Source organism: Passer montanus, unplaced genomic scaffold (assembly GCF_014805655.1).
Source record: "Passer montanus isolate IOZ18808 unplaced genomic scaffold, ASM1480565v1 scaffold49, whole genome shotgun sequence".
Classification (NCBI taxonomy): Eukaryota; Metazoa; Chordata; class Aves; order Passeriformes; family Passeridae; genus Passer; species Passer montanus.
In genome coordinates, this window is record NW_024369818.1 from 6,338,762 (window position 1) to 6,357,229 (window position 18,468).

The 18,468-nt window shown below is 45.9% G+C and overlaps 1 protein-coding gene across 1 annotated transcript; it reads left to right on the top strand.

Moving 5' to 3' along the window:
- The first annotated feature begins 2,116 nt into the window (after positions 1-2,116).
- On the top strand, positions 2,117-17,473 carry LOC120508720 (rho GTPase-activating protein 20-like). The gene is made up of 14 exons (XM_039722600.1): positions 2,117-2,196; positions 3,814-3,984; positions 4,495-4,644; positions 5,170-5,211; positions 5,932-6,016; positions 6,847-6,924; positions 7,097-7,163; positions 8,491-8,679; positions 9,411-9,586; positions 10,103-10,264; positions 11,320-11,429; positions 12,333-12,522; positions 13,094-13,211; positions 13,753-17,473. Exons 1-14 carry the CDS (start codon positions 2,117-2,119, stop codon positions 15,480-15,482), a joined length of 3,348 nt encoding a protein of 1,115 aa, XP_039578534.1. The 3' UTR covers positions 15,483-17,473.
- Positions 17,474-18,468: the final 995 nt, after the last annotated feature.

The window sequence follows — 18,468 nt, forward strand, 5'->3', positions numbered from 1 at the left end:
GGTTTATTACAATGCCTCTTAAGACATTCCTGCAGTCTGCAGTGCCCTGGCACAGAGGTGCCTCAGCTCACCCTGTTTTCATCAGTGCCCTGCAGTGGCAGCTGCTGGCATTTGTCCCTACACCCATCCTTGCTGCCCACCTTCAGATAATGCTTTGCTGCATTATGTTTGTAGGAATGTTTTACCCTATTAAGGCACTTCCAGAAGCCAGATGTTCTGTTTTGGTAGGGACTTCCTTTTTTTAAAGCAAGCATTTGTGAGCTGATGTTATTTTTATTCAGTTTTCCTTGTGAAACTTCCAAAGACAGATTTTTGCTTGGCAATGTCACAGCAGGGTACAAGGGAAAAATTTCTGTCCATCTGCCTCTGTCTACATATGTTCATGTACCCAGGGAACCTACTTAGGGATCACTAAGGATACTGCAAAGCAGAATGTTCATATATTAGCAAATTGGTTCATTAAGTCACACTTGCAGGCCCACTCCAACTCTGAGTTATGTAATCATACATAACTCACAAGGCCATCTGTGCTCTGGAGCCTCTGTTGGACCTGATCAGGCATGGAGTTCTTTTTCACAAGGCCATCTGTGCTCTGGAGCCTCTGTTGGACCTGATCAAGCATGGAGTCAGGAGTTTGTGATGTAGAAAGCTCTGTCCTGTAGGATTCCCAGGTCCTTGGCTGCAGAAGTCAAAAGGTGTCTGGTAAACTAAATGGGAGATGAGGAGGGTGTCCCTTCCCTGGCAGCTGGACTCCACTGCAGCCTCTGCCATGGATTTCCTTTCTGAACAGTGTTAAATCACTTCCACAACTTTTATTTTCTCACACAAACCCCTGGAGACAGACTTGCAGCCGTGCTGAGCTCCTGTGGCTCCAGGGAGGGTAAACAGAAGCAAGTACTTCAGACCAGCCCCAGCCAGCCTTCCAGTTTGCTCTGAAAAACCTGACACAACGTGGGGAACACCAGTCACACAAATTGACTGAAATGGTTCTGTCCTTTGCATTTCCATCACTGATATGGGGATAACACCTTCCTCTGGCATCACAGGAATGGTAATGCAGTCATGAGGTGCTGAGCTGTAACAGCCTTGCATCCTCAGAGATGGGACCAGTGAGCTCACATGCAGTGAATGTTTTCACTGCTCAGCACAGACCTTGAAAAGTATACAGTTAAACAAAAGCAACATCCTTTCCCCATAGGAGCCCTCCCTCATCAACCAGCAATCGTGGTTTCTTTAATTCCTAGAATTGTTCATATTTTGTAACATTCAGAAGTCAAAAGATCAGTAAGTCTCAACATGCTCTGAACTCCCTGGCACTTAAAGCTCTATCATAGGCAAATGCTGAAATTAGAAATGAGCCACGGGACAGATTTTCCCATGCTTACTAATCAAGAGTCACTGATGTAAGGATTTCTCTCCCAGGCTAAAATCTCTCATCTTTCTCCAGCACAAAATTTACTTAGCAAATAGAAGGAGACCTGTGACCTCTGTATATGTTGACTTGGATAGTTATCATTTCTGACTCTTAGGTCTCACCATTACAGTCACTCCAGGTCTGTGTTATACAAAACTTGGTGGCTGTGGCTGTTAAAAAAGACACAAGTGTCTCAAGGTTGGGCTGCCTGGAGAGGGGCCTGGTAACAACCTGTTTGCTGAACTGTGAGTCACGGAAAATGAAAATAGAGAAAAATCTAAGGAACCTCATCCATTCCTCCAGCTGATAAACTACAACTCCCTAGAATATTATATGCTCGTCATATCTTTGTCTGGTCCTGTTTTAAATTGTATTTCTCTATCTTTCCTTAACAAACTATTCTGTAGTATGAGTGTTAGGAAGTTTTTTCTTGAACTTCATACTTTGGGATTTTTTTCCCTCTGTTTGTTCATATAATGACTTTAAGATTTGGCTGTGAAAACATAAATGTGAGAGTTGACCGGTGTTTTAATGATCAGGAAGGAGGGAGGTGTCTGGCAGCACAGATCATGGCTTTCAGTGCTGAGGTTTCATGATTATTAGCTAGACAAAAAGAGAATTTGAAGAGTGCAATGAGCAGAATGATCAGGTCTGCTTCCAAGGTGGCCAGGCTAACTTGAATGTCTTTTTGTCTTGCAGAAGATGAAGCCCATCGTCCAGAGAAGACGATCTACCTCATCTGCCATTTCTAAAGCTCTTGGAAAATCAAAGTCCCATTCCAGGTAGAAAAAATACCTTTCTGACTCCTGTTTCCATCTTTCTGCCTGCACAGACTGAAACCAAATGGGTTTTCAAATTCATTTAACCATGTTGAGGGCAATTTGGTCCTGTGGCAGGGAAAAAATTGCAGTAAGGAAAAAAAAGTGAGGAGGAGAAACAAATTCTTGACTTTATTTGGCTGGAGAATATCCTCAGGAGGGAGGGAAGCTTTAAATGTTTCTTGTGATGAATTGCTATGGAGGGAGCTGGTCCAGTGCCATCTTTGCTCAGGCCATGAAAGCATCAGTGAGATTTTTTTGCTATCCTGCCATTGTGTTTATAAAGCTGGGTGATCCTCCAGCTTTAGGAAATCCATTGCTTGGGATTGTGAGATGCTGTGGCTCCCACTGCTCAGCTGATGGACATGGAGAGTTTTTAATGTCATATCTGAAGGTGATTAAGCTTTTCACTTACAGCCCCACAGCTGCTTACATCAAGATTCACTTGGTGGTGGCTGTGGAGGAGGGAAGAGGGAATTTCTGTTTGCCAAAGTGCAGGTGTTCCTGTGATGGAGGAGGGTTTTAGTAAAGCAGCTACAGGCTGGTTTTAACCTCACTCCTGAAATCAAGTGAGTTCAGTTATGAGACCAGTGGAAACTGAGTTAAGACCAACAACATCAAAAATACTGCAATTACAGCTCGTGTGATTTTTGATTTGTTTGTGTAGAGTGTCCTCAGACTAGAGGGTAAAGCAGAATTGCTGAGGGTTGCAGGGAAGGCAAGTATCCTGCCTGCAAGCAAGATACACATTTTTGTCTGTGTGTAGAGACAGGAGGATCTCTGTGGGTTTTTTTCTGTGTCAGACTAAGGCCGTGTCTCAGAGGTTCACTAATTAAGTCAGGCTCAGGCACATGAAAACACTGTGAGCAGGAACTCTTCCATGTTCATGCAGCACAGAAATGGCTGTGGGAGCTGCTGTGTGCCAGCTGACCTGAGCCCAGAGCAGTGCTGAGGCTGCTGAGCTGCAGGTGAGGAGATTGCACTTGGCAGAGCTCTTCCAGCACAGGGAAAGGGTCTGGTTCAATCTCCATGCTGCCTTGTTGACTGAAGTCAACATGCAAAAACCCTCAGGGATTTTTGGAAATGGTGAGCACCTCTATGAATCTCAGTGGAAAAAACAAGCTGGATGGCTGGCGGGCAGGCCAGAATCAGATGTCTGGAATTAGATGAGTACATGTAGTTCATTTTCTTTTTGCTGCAACTCTTGTGCTGACAAATTGTTCAGTCTGGATGGAAAATATGCAGAGAAAGGGCAGTGCCCCCCACGCCCAGCTGAGCCACGCCATGAGCCACGGGCTTTCCATGTTCAAGTCATAGCTCACACACGTGTGCAGGAAATCTTTTACCTGAGTGAGAAATTACTCAAAAACTACTATCTCAGCAGATTAATCTCACAAGATTTGGTGTGGGTTTTAGGCAGTTTTCTGTCTGAGGCTGGTGCAGTTAATTGTGCAGAGGCAGGTGAATGTGGGTCATAAGAGAGGGCAGTAGGGGCTGGGAGAAGCATGGAGCTCTCAGGCTCCTCCAAAACAGAAAAGGAAAGCTCCTGACAAAGTCTTGTGCTTTTTCTTACTCCTCCAGGGAAACTACTCTTTCCTCTTCCCATTCAGACAATGGGCTGCCAAGTGGGGTGTTCAGCAGCCCAGGCTCCACCTTCATCCTGGACGAGCGAGTGCAGCTAACCGTGGGCCTGCAGACCCAGGAAAGACATCTGATCTTGTTGAGTGATGTGCTGGTCATTACTAAGTCCAAGTAAGAGGAATTTCCACTCATTCCTTTTCCCCAGTAGGCGCTGTTGAAGCACATGGTGGGATTTTTGGGGCTGTGCTATGCAGAGCCAGGTGTTGGACTCAATGATCATGTGGGTACTTTCCAGCTCATGAGGTTCTATGATTCTATGAGGCTCTGATCTATTTGTAGAGCACCCAGCAGCCTCCAAAAAATGTTTCTTTGGAAATGTGGATTTAAAATGTGGCATTTCTCCCTTCCACCTTCACAAATTCTTCTTGGTATTAATGTTTCACTCCATTTGTCTGAAGAAAAAGGTTGTCTAATTAGTTTTGCCCATCTCCTTATGAGGTTGCTTGAAGATACACCATGAGGGCGAGAGGCAGAAGGACAAAACTGACTTTGTCTGACTCCTTCTGTCACATATAAATTAAGAGCTCTAACTGCATCTGCATGACTTGAAAGGAGCGTGGTCAGACTCTGGAGGTCCAAATGTTATTCTCTGGCCTAAGGGTTTAATAATTTCCATTGCAGATCCTCCTCCAGCCTGAAGCTGAAAAAGCAAGTGCATCTGAGTGAAGTGTGGACTGGCACCTGTCTCAGCGAAGTGACAGAGAAAAAGATGAGTCCTGAGAATTCATTTGTCATTGGCTGGCCTATCACCAACTACGTTGTCACCTTCAGGTACCTCATCACACATCAGACCTCCCTCTGCATCCCAGTAGCTACTCAGGTCTCCCTGTGTCAAGTGAAACAATGTCTGAGGCTAAAGGGCCCATTTCCTTTTCCATTTCCTTACCCTGAAACCCAGGTAACCTGTGCTGGCAGCAATAGTTCTAGGAACAGCAGACATTGGGAAGGAAATACTAGGAGAAAGAAAATAGCAATTAAAGGTCACTGCAAAAATAATGAGGGTTCACAGGATGAGTTAACTCCAACTTCACAGAAAGGGATTTGTCCCTTATCTGAACATTCACCAGTCTGACAGGAAACCTGGTCCAGTTTGTTGCTGGGATTTTTTTGTTATTATTATTTTTATTATTTGTTAAAATAGAACAGAAGAAGGAAAGGACTGTGCTTTTGTTCCAGGGCTTTGCAGGAAGCAACTTTGACTTACAGCCACATATATAAATGAAATTGGGTAGAGTTTCCAAAGGCTGTTACCCATTCAGCACTTGTTTGATGATCTGCCTCCCTTTTTGTCTTCAGCTCAGCTGATGTGAAGGAACGGTGGCTGTCAGCGTTACTGCAGTAAGTGACCCTCCTTTCATCCTCCTTCCAGGTGGTTCCTCTACAGGCCTTAGAGAAACCTGCCCTTCAAATTGTGCTCTGATTTTCAGCATGTTAAGTGTCTAAGTGCTGTTTGAAAAACCCACCTTTGAAATCTGAATATAGATGCCCCCAGGAGAGTGCAAAATTGGTGCTAACAGTTGGGAAAAAAGGGGGTCCATCAGAAGATTATACTGATGGAGCATCCTTTTTCCTTTGGAGCTGGAGGTTGACTTTGCTAATCACTGTGGAAGTGTCACAAACGTTACTGATTCTTCAGATGTTTTTTGATTTGAACTAAAATTATTATGTTCCATCTAGAGGCTACAATTTTTTCTTTTATGTTTTATATGTTGCTTCCACTAACACACAGACAAAAGTGTTTATATAGAGAGAAAGAGGGGAAGAAATCTTCAGATTTGTGGAGAACAGTAGTGATCCTGAGGAAACACTGGAAGGTATTATGCAGGACACATCTACCTGCACTGAAGTACTGCATGTGGGGGATTGTTAGTTTTTGTGATCCAGGTAGATAAAGAAGTCAGAAAGAGCACGTGGCCTCACTATGAACATTACGTTCATGTATGTCATAATTAATCTGTATTTATTACAGTGCCAAGGAGGATGTCCCATCCAAATTTTAGGGTCCTTCTCAAATTTGGTTGGGAAATTACATCCCTTCCCCTTTTCTTTGGCTTTCAGGCATATCAATAAGGTAAAACAAAATGAGTATCTGAAGAATCTGACCCTTCAGATCGTTGTGCTGGATGATGACAACTGTTCTTCTGTAAGTAAAGCTAAGGACCTGCTTGTCAGATCAAGACTACACAGGGGTCTGTGGAGTAGGGAAGAGAATGCAGGGCTGTGCTGATATTCCAGCATCTGGGTATCTGCATCCTTCCCACTTGGAAGCCCACTTGGAGAGTTTTGGTTTTAGAAATTAGGAGGTAGCCAGGCCCTTACCAAACAGCACTTAATTCTTAAGATTATTCACCACCTCTGACTTCTTTTCTCTTTTCCTTTTGCTTCACTTCAAAATTCATGACAGTTTGTGGCTGAGTGCCACAGTCAATTTCTGTTTCCAGTGCTATGAAATGAGGATATTGATCACAGAGTCACTGGTGTGTTGTCCTGAATTAATTAACTGGAATGTGTCCCAGTCTAGCATACATTTCTTGGCTTCATGCCGAGCTTGGTGGGTCACATTTGCCTCCTGGGTGTTCTTCCCTCAAAGAGTGACCCCTGACACTCGTGGTTGATGAGCATTGCAAAGTTCCATGTTCACCCTTCTGAGTGACAGTGGCATTATAATCAGCCAGACACTGATGGGATCAAACACAGCATCTAAGCACCACCCACCTCCTGTGTTTTCTGCTGGATGAAATCTTTGGATGGTATAATAGAAAAAGGAGTGGAGAATAGCTTTCATGCTGTATACCCGTCATCCTTTCTGGTGTAGTTCAAATTCACACAGCTCATCCAACCATGAACATTTAGTAAAGACAGTCATTAGACAGAGATGTGACATTTTCCCCAGATTTTGAAAATACAAGAAACTGCAACCAAACTTCTCACCTTTGTCTTAGCTTCCTGTATTTTCTCTCGTTGCCTTTCTAGACTGCTGAAGTCAATGTGTCCAATGTGGAAACTGCAGAGAGTGTGATGAAGAAGACCCTTCTACAGCTTGAGCTCCCTGTAAGTGGCAGGTGACAGATCTCAGCTAAGGATGCTGGCAGGATCTGCTTCACAGGACAGTGTGTGTGTGAATAAGGGTAGATTTGCTGTCTGTTGTTTCTGAGTGGAGGGCAATATCATGGACCCTCACTTCTGGCCCCTAACATTTTCCTCTTTGTTCCTCACCCAACAGGGCAGGACCAGTGAACACCACCTGTGGGTGGTCTCAGGAAAAGATGAGCCTGCTTACCCTCTCATTGGTAAGAGCCCTCCCATACTGAGCATCATTTTGGTTCTTCATTCTGGCACCAAAGGAAAAAGTAATAAATTGTATTAGCATATGTGGCAGAGAAACATCACAAACAATTGCACTTCTCACTTAAAAAGTAATAGTAGGGACACTGTTCTTGATGTAAGATGTGGCATCAACTTGTATGTGGCCGAGAAACATCACAAACATTGCACTCTTCACTTAAAAAGTAATAGTAGGGACACTGTTCTTGATGTAAGATGTGGCATCAAGTTGCTGTGAGATGTCACTTGGCTTTTATCATCTCATCATCCACATTTAATCAAAGCATGGTGATATCTTTGAAAAACTTCCCACTTACCTGCCTTTTCCAAGCAAATCTGTGCATTTCTGGGTGGGAGCCCATCACACTTTTCAGCAGATGCTCCAAATAAATTGGAGATCTTTAGGCTGGCCCCAGAAGTGCCTTGTTTGCAGCAGATGTGGTTCAGGGGTAGGACATGCCTCAAAGCCTAACTCAGCCTGGCTACTGGTATGAGCTTGCAGGGTTACAGGTGTGGAGGCTGCTCCTCCTCTCCTGCTCAGCTTTGCAGGCATCTCCTGACAGGCAGAGCAGGAGGTCAGGGCAGCCTCAGCCCACCTTCACTGTCTGTGACAGAGCTGTCCACTGACCTCTGTCAGACAGAGCATCTCCACTTCCCAGGCCCTTTGCCTCTGGGCTCTGTCAGAGCCAAACCAATTGCTGCAGTCATCCAGCAAGAGTGTTTTAGATCTAGAGGAAAGCACTTTGGCAACTGAAAGAAGCAGAATTTTTCACTGATCTATTGGTGACTTACAGGCCTCTAGTTATGAAGCTAACATGTTTATCCTACTCTTTTGGTACTTACTTAGTTTTCATTGCATTTCAGTTCTCAAATATTGAAAACCCAGTTTGTTGCATATGGGTTGTTATCTTCTGAACTGCTACCTTAATCCAATACTAAACTGATGTCACAAGCACTTGTAGGCCACTTGTATCATTGCCTTCACAGGCTGTTTATTTGAAAACTTTTCTTTCTAACAATTTGTGTTTAGGTTTTAGAAACTCTTCAGGCTTGAGGGAGGGTAGGTGTCTATGGGGGCCTTGAGGACAATCACAATGGTGCTTGAGTGCTACAGATCTGTAGGGGATTATTTCAACACAGAAGAAACATTTTAAAATTAACCACTGAATTCTGTCTGTTAAGTTCTAAGCATTCACCACAGAGATCACCAAAGCTGAAATTTTCCAAGAACAGTAAGAATTTTTACCATAACTCTGCATTTTTGCTTGCTCTTTACACAACTCTGCTCAACAGGGCACGAGCATCCCTTCAGCATCGCCTTGAGCTGCCTCCGGGACTCTGCTGACCATCAACAAAGAACCAACAATAACACTCTCCTGCCTGATGGGACAGAGGCTTCCTTCCTTGCTCAGCTCCCAAAGGAAAAACAGTGCCTGTTTGTCCTGAAACCCAGACTCCAGGCTCCAATGCAGCTGAGGAGAGGTAGGGGCTGCAGGAGTGTGGTACAGCCAGATAGAGCCTTTCTGGCTGTCCAGTGCAGTGCTGAGCTCCTCTGGCATTGTTCATGTATCCCAGAGGTGCTCTCATACCTGAATGTAATGTAAAGAGCAAGAGATTGCAGAGAGGTGAAATTTCTCTGTGCAAATGTTCAGACTTAGCTTTCAGTCCTTCATTAGTCTTCAACTACAAGTCATTGTAATAGAATCATAGAAAATACTGAGTTGGAAGAGAACCATCAGTATCATCAACTCCTGGCCCTGTACCCAAGAGCCCCACCATCCACCTGAGAGCATTGTCCATTTGCTCCTTGAACTCAGACAGCCTTGATGCTGTGACCACTGACCTGGAGAGCCTGTTCCAGTGCTCAGCCACCCTCTGGGTGAAAAACCTTTTCCTGAGATCCAACCTAAAACTCCCCTGACTCAGCTTCATGCCATTTTCTCAAGGCCAGTCACTGGTCACAAGAGTGAAGTGATTCTTGCACTGCAGAGACAGCAATCACTAAAGAATGGTGATTGAGAGTTTTGCTGATGGTTGAGAGATGAATAAGTGGTTTCACTGCTGTATATTGTCTAACCATCCCCATTAAGAGTGCAGTTAATCAACAGGTGAGGATAGAAAGTGCTTGTTTTGCTGGGAACTCTGCCTCCACTGTAGATCACTCCAGCAGGAGGACAGACGGGTGTGTAATGAAGGTCTGTGTTGGCTTTCAGAGTCCCTGCAGAAGCACACCAAAAGGAAGAAGTCCTTGATTAACTGGGCCCTGCGCCGCAGCACCAGCACGCCCACGGGCAGCCCTCCTTCACAGTCACCTACCACACCACGGAAGCTCTTCGGCCTGTCCCTGTCCTCTGTCTGTCCTGATGGAATCCTTCCCAAGCCAATCATGGTAAGCAGCAGCCTGGAATGCTTGTCTTGATGTGAATTTGATGTGTTTAGCCCAGCATTTAAAGCCACTTGCAGCACTGGTGAGGATTGAATGGGGAAGAGGACCATAGTTTACTTGTGATCCAGGCTCAGCTCAGTAAGGAGGGTGGGAACAACCCTGTCCTGGGTAATCCCCATCACTTCATGCACAGACATCTGTCCTTTTCAGTGGGTGTCTCAAGGTCATCACCAGCTGACAATGGGCAATGTCAGTGGATCCTGCCATGCTATGTAGCCTAGAACTCACTCACTACAAGAGTCCCTTGGGCTCACACTTGTCACAGGGTAAGTGTGCCCACATGAACTTTATCTGCAGCTTGCCTGTCAGGCTTTTGTCCCTGGTTAGATCAGGATAAATCTCTTGTATTGTTTTCTTCCCATTACTGACTTGGTCTTCTGCTACAATGGATGATGTATAATATACACAAACAAGAGGGTAAAGTGTTAGCCTCTAAAGTACAACTGGCTTTTCTCTTAGGATATGCTGCTCCTCTTGTACCATGAAGGTCCCTCTACCAGGGGCATTTTCAGACGTTCTGCCAATGCCAAGATTTGCAAGGAACTGAAAGAGAAGCTGAACTCTGGAGATGATGTTCAGGTGGATGGAGAGTCAGTGTTTGTGGCTGCAGCTGTCATCACGGTATGTGTGGCCCAGTAACTCAACTGTCTGGGCTAATGGTACCTTCCTTCTTTAAGGAAGCCTTTTTGAGTAGGGAGGATTTCAGGAGAAGAGAAAGCATTTTCCAGCAAGGAACATTTTCACCTGTTTGTATACACAGAGGTGATACAGTGACCTGGGTTTCACATGCAGACATGTGCAGCCCCTCAGGATGGGGCTCCCTTTGGCACCTCCCTGTACCAAACCACCCCCAGCAGGAAATACAGTAATGTCCACCTGCAAGGCAGCTGTGATGTCTGTACAGAGCCAAATAACATGACAGATGCTGCACTGGCATATGCATCAAACCCTTTGGTTGCAGCAGCACAGATGTTCTTTGTCATTTCTGAATGCAAGGAAGAGGCTGGAGAAGCTTTGGTAGGACTTGGGGGCAGCTGCTCTGCAACCCCCAAAACAGGAGCTGACCTGTGCTCTCTGGACCCCCAGCCTTCACCCTCTGATCAGCCAGCAAGCACGAGGGAAAGCAGCTGCTAAATCCAAGCAGAGGGGTTGTGGTGGGTGGGGGATGAAGCTTGTGATAAGACCTATGTTTCAGTAAGGAAAAGATTGTGTTTTGTATTGGCAATTAAATCTGGTCAGAGTAATTTAGGCACCAAAGCATTAAAAAAACATCCCCTTTTTTCTTGTTGGCCTGATATTCATGCACTTCCCAACACAAGACATACATTGAGTTGTTAAATAGTCCCCTGAGAAAAACCAGCAGCCCTCCTAGCTGAGAAATGTTTCAGAGAGATAAGTGCAGAGCCCCAGGGCTGAGTCCTCTGCTGGACTGGAAAAGGGACAGTCCTGCTCTGGAGAAGGGGTAAAACAGAAGGGCTGCCTGTTCATCCTGCAGTGCTGCCACAAAGGAGCCTGAGGAAGACAGCTGGGTGGGCATGGGAGGGGAGAATAAACATGTTTGTGTAGTGTCTTGTTTTATCTTGTGCTTAATATGAATGAACAGTGACTATATTGTGAAACTGAAACCAGGAATTCAAAACTGACCAGACTGCTCTGCATATATATATTTAATTCAGGATTTTCTCCGAAATATACCTGACAGTGTTCTATCCTCAGACATGCACGGACTGTGGATGGCAGCTGTGGACACAGAAAATCGGGCACATAAGATTGAAGCTATCAAAAGGTTTGTAAAAGCCTTTGTAAAAGCTTCTTTTGGTGGAAAAAGGGGATCATATGGGCCTAAGAATAGCCTTCATTTTCTGGGAGATTACAGGCCACAGGGGAGGAGCTATTGCCAATTGCCGGTGTCACTGATCAGAAAATTTTCTTTTCAATGGTCTTTTTTGAACATCCTTAACATATCTGACCCCAAAAAAAGTAATTAAAAAATTCTCTTCTGATGATTAGTTCAAATTACCAGAACAAGTAAACTGAAAAAGCATAATAATTCAAGCACCAGGAGTGCATCTATGGTAGCAGAATTAAATCTTGAATGACAGTAACTTTATTCTTATGTGTACGAAATGAGGCTGATCATCATGTTGACAGTTAGAAGAAACAGCCCTGTCAAGGGGGAGATGTGGACCTTGAAAATGGCTTTACTGCCTTGAAACTGCTGCCCTGAGCATGAGCAGTTTATCAGCCTCCTGTTGGATCTCCTGTTTATTAAACCATGGCTCAGCTCAGTTTTTGAACCTTACCATTTATCCTGGGCCTTCTTTATCCGTGTTCCCCACAGCACATGACACAGCAGTGGCATGGTCTGGTGTGCTGCTGGCCTGGAGCTGTCTCCTGTCTCCTCTGGCCATTCCCTGTTTAGCCAAGGCATTGTGGGTTCCTCCTCCAAGTCCCTTGTCCCCCCAGCTCTGAGACCAGAGCAGGCGGGCAATTTGGGTGCAGAGTTGTGGCTCTCACATGAGTTGGTGGAGGGGAGGGATACAGATTCACCTTATTATCAAATGTGGATGTCTCAGGCTGGGTACAAAGGGGCAGGAGGGGGAGAAAGATTTGAGATGCAACTTCTGGAATCCAAGGAGTAGATGTTTGTGAACAGCTGTGTTTTCCTTTTTTTCCACTCCCTGAATAGTCTTGTCAACCAGCTTCCAGAGGCCAACCTCATCTTACTCAGACACCTCTTTGGAGTCCTGCATCATATTGAGCAGAATTCTGGAGTGAACCAGATGAATGCCTTTAACCTGGCTCTTTGCATAGCGCCCAATATGCTGTGGCTACCGAGTCCCACTGGGCCTGAAGAGGCGAGCCGGTCCACAAAGAAGGTAATCTTCCATGGGTTTGGGAAAACCTCTGTTTTCCCCTTTCACTGCTTTTTATGGGCACTGCCTTTGTAGGAAGGCACAGGGCCAGCGACAGTGCTGGCTGAGTGGCACCCAGGCCTTTCCTCTGTGCAGCTGTGCCCATGCTGGGAGGGTTTAGCCCCTCAGACTGTGCAGGGTGAAAAGGGAAGCAGTGATTGCTTCACCAGATGAGCTTCCTATACAGCCAAGCAAGCACAAGAAAATTGGAGCAGCTGAAGTTGGACACTGCCACCTCAGCTGGAACAAAATAAGCAATGAGCACAACAGTGCACCAGAAAGGAGGAATGCTTGCTTGTGGCTTATGAGGTGCAAGCAATAGAGAGGAAAACTGTAGAATGTGTTATACCTGGCTCACAGCACCAGTTCACATAGTTCATATTCTTGCCTCAGGTGTTCATACAGATGCACTGCCACATTATTAACAGCTTCTTGAGGAAATTTCATCTTTGTAAAAAAAAATGAAATGATCTGGGTATGATTTTACTTGCTCTGTTTTCATGAAACTGAATCTGTGAATTCCTGTCTTTGCCAGGTGGCCTTGTTAGTGCAGTTTCTGATTGAAAACTCAGGAGAGATTTTTGGGGGTGATATTGCTTCCTTGTTCCAAAGACCTGACATAAAGAAGTCCAACAACTCAGCGGAATCTCTGGGTGAGTTGATGGTAGTAAAACTTCCAGAAATATTTAAAATATTTTAGTAGGTAAAAGAGTTTGCTTTACCTTCCTGTTTCTTTTAAGGAACAGCATTGAAAATCAGTTGGGTTTGGTTTTCTCTTTGCCTGTCAAGCATAGGCAGGAAGAGATAGCAAAGCAGAGGGCTGAGGTGCAGAAACTCCAATGTGTCTCCAGCAATGGCTGTCTTTCTCCATGGCTGCTGTTAAACCTACTCCAGCCATTGCAAGAATTTAGCATAGCCTTAGCACTGCCATGTCCCAGCAGTATTTTTATTTTCCACGTTAGTTCTATAAGGCTAAACCTCATGGTTGTATGGAAAGAGATGGAGTTGTCTCTGTTAGCTATGCTATGAATAAGGCCAGTGGTGAAAACTGGTCATCAAGCCAGAATTTTTTTATTATTTCCTGTGAGAATAATGGATTATCTTTGTTTTTCCGTGGGCTTAATATAATTTCTTTGTTTTGGTTGTGAGGTACTATATATATGGCAACAAATTAATTTGCATCCTCTGCCCCAGACATAGGCTTGGCTCAGCATGATGATTCCTCTGATGAGCTGGAGTTTTCCACTTGTGATCCAGACGGGCCAAAGCACCACGTGGAATCTGAAACAGATGCCATTTTTGGAGAACCCAGATGCTTGCTACTTGATGAGGATCAGGAAGACTGGGACTTGTTCAGCGAGATCACAGCCTGCTACCAGAGCAAAGCCCAGACCAACGCCAGTGCAGACAGCTACGAGCTCCTGGAGGAGGATGGCTCCTTCTGCTCCATCGGCTCCATCCGCTCGCTGAGCCCAGCCCGGGACCGCTGCTCCTCGGAGCCCAGCGTCTGCCTCAGCTCCCAGCTGCCCGCACAGAGCCACGAGCCAGTGGCCCGCCAGTCCAGCTGCGACGCCACCATCATGAGCAGCCACACAGACTACATCCACAGGCTCAGGCAGCTGCAGATGGAGAGCCAGAAGCTCATTGATGAAGGCCTAAGCCCTGGGGTTAATAAGGCCAGGCAGAACTTGTGGCAATCACCTCAGACCACCTCCAGGGTGAAGCAGCTCAGCCTTCAGAAGTCTAGCCTGTCCAACAGGTCCAGCTTCTCCAGCCTGTCCTCTACCACCACCTCCCCGTCTGCCTCCTCTCTTAGCTCCTTAGACAGTGCTTTCTCCTACTGCTCAGAGTCATCAGTCATTAGTCCCACAGATGTCTCATCCCTGCCATTCATGTTTGGCACTTCTACCAGGCTTCATGCTGTGTCTCCCACAGCTGCCAAGAGGTCCCAAAAAGAGTGGCACAAATCCTTCACGTCTCCTTTACACCTGTGCAATCTGGACACTTTTCATGAGGGTGAACCCAAGGCTGGAGAGGCCAGTCATTGCTTTGGAGAGCAGAAAAGTTTTCCATGTGTCAGCAGAGCTGCCATGGGAAGCCCATTCACTGACATTGACTGGGAAGAGGAGGAGAGACAGCTGAGTTGTTCAGGGTGCCCTGGCCCAGGGCCCAGGAGCCAGGATTACACCAAAGAGTTTGAAGAAAGCCCTGAGTACCCAGCTGCCAGCCCATCCAGTGAGACATCCCCACAGGTCAGCCACCAGCAGCACAGGGAGAAGACAGTGAAGAACATAGAAATCAAAGGCACTGATGACTGCCCTCTGAGCCAGGAAAGCCTGAAGCGCACCAAGATAACTTTTTATGTGGCCCCAAATAAAGAAAGCTCTTGGGGGTCTCAAGTGGGAGAAGAGCAGAGATCTGTGACAAACACCAGCAACAGAGACTCATCCAGCAGCAGCAGTGGGCAGAGCCTGTCCAAGGGCTTGCAGACTGTGAGAGTCCACATCCCCCAGACAGTTTTCTATGGGCAGAATACCCCCCTTGTCCTGCAGTCCTCCAGGCGCTACCACCACGAACCGACGGTCCCATCCCTGCAGGCCAAGCTCAGACAGAGCCCCAAAAGTGCCTCTGCTCCCAAGGAGCTGGAGAGACAACCAGTGGGAATGGCGCAGGCGCCAACCCAGAGCCAGGGCTTGGACACAGTCAGCCACACCATCCACATCATCCTCCCCGACTCCATCCGGAACACCATCAGGGACTATTTCAAGCACGATGAAGACGAGCCCTGTCCCACAGCACAGGTGGAAGCAGTGGAGAAGGAGCTCCTCCGCAGCAGGGCAGAGTGGCTCAGGAGCCAGCCTCTGGCAGAGGTGGCCGCAGAAGAGCGTGACACAGCGGTGTTTGCAGAAGAGACTTTTGTCTAAGGCAATGGTTGTGGAGGAACTGAATAATTTTTTATGTGTATGTGCAACAGAAAATATTCTGTAATATATGATCAGGGTGTGAAGAATTTAGCAGGCTGCCTGGGGCAACAAGTGTAAAGTGACACTAATGTGTATGTAATACTCATTTTGGTGGGAGGTGGGGGGCTGTTCTTGTGTTTTCTTTATGCCCTTTTCTGATGAAAGAGACTTCATTGGCTGGGTGTGGAATGGAGTGAATACCACCAGACTCTCCCTGTCCTTGAATTAGCTGACCTGTACAGGGCCTGACTCCATTTTTTTAATAGCAGGAAAAGAGAAACATTGCTTTATTTTCTCCAGTCAGCTGCTGGTGTGGGTGGATGACTGGACAACAGGGACAGCTAATGCTTCTTAATAATTAGTTAAAAATCTTTACACTTGCACTAAACCCACCATTATTCACAGTTCATCACAACCATACATCCAAAGGAAAATTCTTCACCTTCATTCCAGAAATCACTGCTGCTTCACTCTGCTCATCTGCTGTCTGCTCTGGTCTAGCTCACAGCCCTCAACCATTATTGGTTGAGGCTGGGTTCCAAAATCAGCAGCTGGAGCCCAGAGTCCAAAGTCCAGCATTCACTGACAGACAGCATGTGTAACATTTTAAGCCCAAGATTGCTTTTTTCTGGAATTAATTACACAGTGATTCTTTCTTCTCATACCTTCCCCAAAGTTAGCATTTGACAGAGACACAGTTGCCATAAAGGATTTTAGTACTGTCACTGTGACAGGGCTGTGAATGTTCTTCTGTGTCCTCTGGGAGTAGCTCAGTAGCCAGGAGTTTCAGTGCTAGTGAAAGCTGACAATCTTCTGTCAATGCTGATGCCCTTTTCTAGAGGCAGTGTGGATGAGGCAACTGACTAAACTCCTGGTCATGCTGAGAGGGACTTGAGCAGAGCTTGGTTTTAGCACGAGGTCAAGGAGTTGTGGAAGTTGTCAGGAATGTTGTTGAGTAGATGCTGAAGCAAAGTCACGTCTTGCCAGAAAGTTCTCAGTCCATAAACTGAAACTGTCCAGGCTTCATCAGCAAAGCTGGCTCAGAGAAACACCCAGTTCCCCCTCAGCAGAGCATATGGCCCTGTGCACTCCAGCAGAATTAGTTCTGGGGAATTCCAATGTGCTAAGCAGGCTGCTTGTAAGGACCACCAATGATGCAGCCAGTGGAGTCCTGAAGCATCCCTCAAAGCCATCCTCAGAAGTGCCACAGACATAATGGGACTTGTTAGAGGGTTGTGACACTGCCAGCTGAGCTCTAAAAAGATGCTGAGAGCACCATATTAGAGTGACAGGTTGTTTTAAGGAAACAGTGGGAAAGGTCTCAAAGGTTGAAAGGTTTGGGATGGTTCATTTGAAAGTTACATGAGAGTTTTCTATGGTGGTATCTGTTAGAGAGACAATCCTTTTACTCAGTGAAGTGAATGGGTGAAGGAAAAGAGAAATACATTAATCCTAATGACTGAAAGGTTGTGCTTGTGGAAGAAGTATCCCTGCAAGCTGCTGAGTGTCTGCAAATAGCCAGAGCAGCATGACAGCTGCCATGGTTCAGTTCTTGCATAGAGGGGAAAGCCACCTCTGTAAAATTATCTGGTGTCAGATCCCTCCACTCATCTGCCAGGTGCCTGTGAGGGTCAGTGACAGGAACCTGGCCCAGCACTCCAAATTCACATCATCAAATGCTAGGGCAAGGGAACCAGGGGGAAGCCCAGAGCCCACTTTCCAAGGTGTATACAGTTTGTTTTGTTAGATGAAGGGTGTTTACCTCTCAGATGTGGCACTCTCTGTCCCAGATCACCTTTGTGGCCCTTGTATAATGAAAGGTGTATATAATCATAACACAACTCCGCCACCAACATAATTTTCCTCACACGTGAACAGCAATAAGGCATCCACAGTCTTTTTTTCCAGAGCTACAGTTGTAACTGTTTTAATAAAAGACACACAAGTTGTCATTGTGGTGTTGTCACCTTTTGTTCCCTTGCTCTTGCTCCCCTCTCCTCCATGTCAGAGTGGTGGCATTTGCACTGAGCTGCTGTGAAAGACACTCACCTCCCAGCCCAGCTCTGCCAGGCTGGCCACACTGGCAAAATGTCTTCTGCCAGCACAGCAGTCTAGGCATCACTCCTGTCTTTTCAAGAAGGTGAAACAGCACTAAATATTATAAGAAAAGCCTGTCTGTTCTTGGAAGAGAGATGATTCTGTATCCTAAACATACTAACAGATGTAAGCTCAGTGGCTGGGCTCAGGTCAAACAAAGGGGACCTGAACCAAACGCAGAGTAAGAGCTCATAATTTGGATCACCTAAAAAGAGCACAAGCAACTTAGAAAGAGATTATTTTAGAGAAACACTGGGTAAGGCTGGGAAAAACATACAATTTTCCTTGCCTCATGTTAGGCTACCTAATGTGGGCACAATTCCCTGGGTAGCTGCTCTAACCTAGCTCTGTATTATAGCAGTTTTCTTTATTTTAAACAAAACAAAATCCTGCAAAAGGTAACACAAACCAGAGTTCTGGGCTTGGAAATTCGCAGCCCTCCTTTTCCATGAGCCAGACAATAATGCAACGCAGAGACCAATCTTGAAAATGTTCCACAAGCACCCAGCTTGCTCGTAACAAGAAATAACAAACACACAGACACTTGGTTGGCTTTCTGCCCCAGAAAGGCCACACTTTCCCTTAATGTATAGCCCTGAGATGCAAACAGATTTCCCTTCTTTCTCTGCCCCTTTTCAGATCATTTAGACCATGCTGGCCTGTCACATACTGAAACCCCTACCCACTGCCCCACCAGATGCAGGTTCTTGGGAAGTTGTGTTCCATGGTCACCATCCAGGAAGTGAGGAGCCTTCAGGTCCTGCTCCCAATTTAGACCAAGGCCAAACAAATCCAGCTCATCTGCCTTGAAGAGAAATGACTCATGCAGTTCAGCCTCACCTTATTTCTG